The 5,000-nt window shown below is 38.3% G+C and overlaps 1 protein-coding gene and 1 pseudogene across 1 annotated transcript in view; one reads left to right on the forward strand and one right to left on the reverse strand.

The window, feature by feature from the left end:
* Positions 1–541, forward strand: part of LOC119597198 — a 1,722-nt pseudogene extending 1,181 nt beyond the window's left edge.
* A 3,703-nt stretch (positions 542–4,244) lies between these two features.
* The window catches only part of LOC119597722 (actin, muscle-like), a 5,364-nt gene continuing 4,608 nt past the window's right edge, over positions 4,245–5,000 (reverse strand). The window contains exon 2 of the mRNA XM_037947335.1: positions 4,245–5,000. This exon is cut by the window's right edge and continues 965 nt beyond it. Within this exon, the coding sequence (XP_037803263.1) occupies positions 4,822–5,000 (179 nt within the window). The 3' untranslated portion in view covers positions 4,245–4,821.

The raw sequence follows: 5,000 nt of genomic DNA on the forward strand, positions 1-5,000 counted from the left end.
TCGTTCGAGACATCAAAGAAAAGCTTTGTTATGTAGCCCTCGACTTCGAAGGTGAGATGAACGTAGCTGCTGCTTCTTCCTTCCTTAGAAAAGTCATATGAACTCCCTGACGGTCAAGTAATTACAATAGGTAATGAAAGGTTTCGATGTCCTGAAGCTTTATTTCAACCTTCCTTCTTGGGGATGGAATCGGTTGGTATCCATGAGACAGTTTTTCAGTCCATAATGAGGTGTGATATTGACATTAGGAAAGACTTATACGCTAATAATGTTCTTTCGGGAGGTACAACTATGTACCCTGGTATCGCTGACCGCATGCAGAAAGAAATCACATCTCTGGCTCCTTCCACCATCAAGATCAAGATCATTGCTCCACCTGAACGCAAGTACTCCGTGTGGATCGGCGGTTCCATCTTGGCTTCTCTATCCACCTTCCAAGCTATGTGGATCACCAAGGAAGAGTACGACGAGTCCGGCCCCGGCATCGTCCATCGCAAGTGTTTCTAAGTAACTAATAACATTTCACCTTAGGCAGACTATTTAGATTAGCATTGCAATAAAGCAAATTGAATAATGATGTCTATCTATGACACCATCTTCAATTATGACGTGCTTTTTCTAATAGATCATCCACCAGAATATATGTAACAGGATTATATACAAAGAAAGGTATGTTTTGAAAAAGAAAAAGAAAAGTGATTTATCAGTTTTGTATAACACTCATTCATTACAGTCATATCAGTCACCGACCTGACGTCAATTCCTGACACTGTAGACACTAATTTGATGAATTATTTACATTTTCACGAAGCACAACACGTATACAAGCACTGAATCTTAGCGCTTGGCAATCCTGACGCCACTGCCTCCGGATGATGCATGCAGCTGATGAAATACCCATCACCGATCTCGTGGAAAAATTCTAGCGCGACACAAACTGCTAACTGAGCAGTTTATTTGCTGTTTAATTGTTCCTTTCCCATGATATTACAGATGCATATATGTCTATATGCATACATATGTACATGTGTGTGTGTGTTTGTGTGTGTGTGTGTGTGTGTGTGTGTACATACGTAAACACACACACACACCGGTTTGTGTGATATATTATGTAGCCTGCACTTGCCAAAAGTACACCCTACCTCTCTTTATCTAGAAAATGAGTATCTTTCGACTAAGGATTTCCTAACATATATATATTTTTTTATTATTATTAAAGTTTTATTTTTTGTAATAAAACTACAGTTTCCCTTACCACTCATTAAGAGAATGGGTACTGAGTTCTGCCACAAATATGAAGATGATAATTTGTAAGCCGTTAAAGAAAACGGGGAAGGGGGGACTTGAAGAAAAATGTGTAACAGAGCGAATATTAATGTGAATTATCAATAAATCTGACAAATGTGTCTCCCAGTGTTTTTGAGGTGATATTTCTCCATGTACATTACACACATAAACACACACACACACACACACACACACACACACACACACACACACACACACACACACACACACACATACGCACATACACACACACACACACACACACACACACACACACAATATATATATATATATATATATATATATATATATATATATATATATATATATATATATATATATATATATATATATGCGTATGTGTAAGCACGTGTGTATGTGTATGTGTGTGTGTGTGTGTGTGTGTGTGTGTGTGTGTGTGTGTGTGTGTGTGTGTGTGAGAGAGAGAGAGAGAGAGAGAGAGAGAGAGAGAGAGAGTGAGAGTGAGAGGAATGAATGAGAAAAGGTGGTAATATCTGTAATAGTGCATATATTGTGTGTGTTTTCCATGGGGAAGTAACAATTATAAGTAATATCCTCAGTGGGTTTCTAATTGCTTACTATACCATTTTATGACACCGTGAAATTAATCCGAGAAAATGAGTAAAGAGGTCTTTCAGATTTTTTACAGGGATTGACTGCGAGGCGGTAGATTCCCTCAATGGTGTCTGGTAACACTGCCCGCATTCTTAACATATTGTGAGGGGCAAACAGTGTAAAGCCGTCTCTTCGCATGCTTTTCAGTACTTTTTTTCTCTTCGCTGACATCCCTTTTCTTTCTCTCGTTTTTTTTTATTTTTTTTCCTCTCATGTTCATACTTCTAATTAGCGTAAAAACTCGTTGAAAATCCTTTTTTTTCTGAATACTCATATGTAAGCTGAAGGACTTTTGTTACTTTGTTCAACTTACAGCAGACACACACACACACACACACACATGTGTATGTATATATATATATATATATATATATATATATATATATATATATATATATATATATATATATATATATATATAGAGAGAGAGAGAGAGAGAGAGAGAGAGAGAGAGAGAGAGAGAGAGAGAGAGGGAGAGAGAGAGAGAGAGAGAGAGAGAGAGAAAGAGAGTAAAGAATGTATTTGAATGAACAAATGACTTCACTATGTAGAAAGCCACTGTACTGTAAAGTGACAACTGAGAAACTCGGCAAACTCATTCTACGAGTATAATTTCTCCTAATAATAGAATATGCAATTCTACCATTAAACACGAGTAAAAACGCCGATACTTTGCATCAGTTCATTCAATAGTATAATATCTTCTTTATTCTGCCAAATAAAGATTAACACATAATTTCTAGGTATACCTCCCCTCCTACACACACACACACACACACACACACACACACACACACACACACACACACACACACACACACACACACACACACACACACACACACACACACACACACACACACACACTGTAAGAGCCAGAATGATGGGCCCTACAAGAGTATGGTAGGTGGTGAGCTTAGGGTGTAAGGTAGACGACCAAATCGTTTTGACTCCTTTATTTGTATAGTAATGATGGAGTACGGCTGCGCCGAGGAACGAGATGTTGCTCCTCGGCTCCCCGCAGGGAGTCTGCCTGTCATCTCCTACAGTGGGCTAAAGATGGGCATAGATCACGTGCTTAACAATGGCAACCATTGGTGATGAAAGGTAGTGTTACAACAATGCATAGCTCTTGTGGAAGGGGATAGACAATACAACATAGGAATGTCTAGTGTGGCAATGAGAGACGAATAAACAGGTAAAGCAATGGACATACTTATATGTATGTGTGTGTGGGGGAATATAGGCATGTGACAATACATAAGATTATACAAGGCACACACACACACACACACACAGATACACACACACGCGCGCTCGCAAACACACACACACACACACACACACACACACACACACACACACACACACACACACACACACACACACACACACACACACACACACACACACACACACACACACACACACATCTTCACATATATATACATATATAAAGTTTATGTATGTGTATAGTCGTTCAAAGAAACCATCGCGAAAACATATGATTGTTTCCCCTAGATTACAAGGGGAACATCAGTGTAAAAAGAAAACGTGAAGTATTTTCTAACCGAGACTGCGATGGGTTAGAATTCAAGCGATGTGAGCTTCAATATTTCACTCCTTACTTGTTACCATTATATATATACATGAAATTATTTGGAACAACTGAAAAGAGGACAGGATGTAGAATATTGAAAATCTTTATTATCCACAAATATGAAGATAGTGGAAGACAGTCACTGTTAGGCAAAGCATCAGGGAAAAATAATAACGGGCGTACAATACAATCAAACATATTACACATATTAGTATTTACAAAATCGAATACGTAAAAATAAATATTTAGAAACTGTTAACAGTTTCAGTATCACAGTATCAGCAATGGTTATGTCTCGAGTGAGTGTTACCCACTTCTAACGTGTTTCTCCTGAGTGTTATGAAAAATAGGAAAATAAATGTTTAGTTACATTCTTATAGATAGATAATGATAAAGAAAGAGAGGGAGAGGGAGAGAGAGAAGAGAGAGAGAGAGAGAGAGAGAGAGAGAGAGAGAGAGAGAGGAGGAGAGAGAGAGAGAGAGAGAGAGAGAAGAGAGAGAGAAGAGAGAGAGAGAGAAGAGAGGGGAGAGGAGAGAGAGTGAGAGAGAGAGAGAGGAGAGAAGAGAGAGAGAGAGAGAGAGAGAGAGAATAGAAGAGAAGAGAGAAGAAGAGAAGAGAGAGAGAGAGAGAGAGAGAGAGAGAAGAGAGGAGAAAGAAGAGAGAGAAGAAATAGAAGATAGAAGAGATAGAGATGAGTAGGAAGAAGAAGAGAGAGAGAGTAGAAGAGAGAGAGAGAGAGAGAGAGAGAGAGAGAGAGAGGCAAACAGACTAAGTTAGACAGGTAGACAGAGAGAAACAGAGAAATGATAGGTAAGTTTTAGTAAACCGAACTGATAACCTGATAAGGAACTGCATTACATCATTGCAGTTGGAATGAGCCTATTGAAAAAGATACCAATATAAAATTTGATGAGAGGTTACTGTAATCACGAAGAGAATATATCGATAGTTGACTGATTAAACAATTATTGATCTTATGTGCCACGAAACTTACACCATCAGTGAAAATATTTTATAATTTCCATGTCATGCTTTGGGGATTTTGCTTTCGTTCAGCTGTGAAATGCACCCTACACAGGATAATATTTTCACTGAAACATTTACTTTTATGGATAAAATTTCTTTTGCATAGCTATATAATAAACGGTAGATATGGGTATATCTTTCCAATTCTTTCCTCATATTATTTCAAAATTGTCGATATCTATAGCATATTTTCCACAATGTTATGCATCTAATGTATTTCTGCACGTCGCCATTTATAGTGAATGAATATAAAACGAAAAATATAAATAATCTAAAAGCACTTGCGGTGGACGATTCCAGGGCCAGACTCGTCGTACTCTTCCTTTGAAATCCACATGGCCTGGAAGGTGGACAATGAGGCGAGGATAGAACCGCCGATCCAAACGGAGTATTTGCGCTCGGGAGGAGCAATGATCTTAATTTTAATTGTGGAAGGAGCCAGGCATGTGA

Source organism: Penaeus monodon, chromosome 39, assembly GCF_015228065.2.
Source record: "Penaeus monodon isolate SGIC_2016 chromosome 39, NSTDA_Pmon_1, whole genome shotgun sequence".
Lineage (NCBI taxonomy): Eukaryota > Metazoa > Arthropoda > Malacostraca > Decapoda > Penaeidae > Penaeus > Penaeus monodon.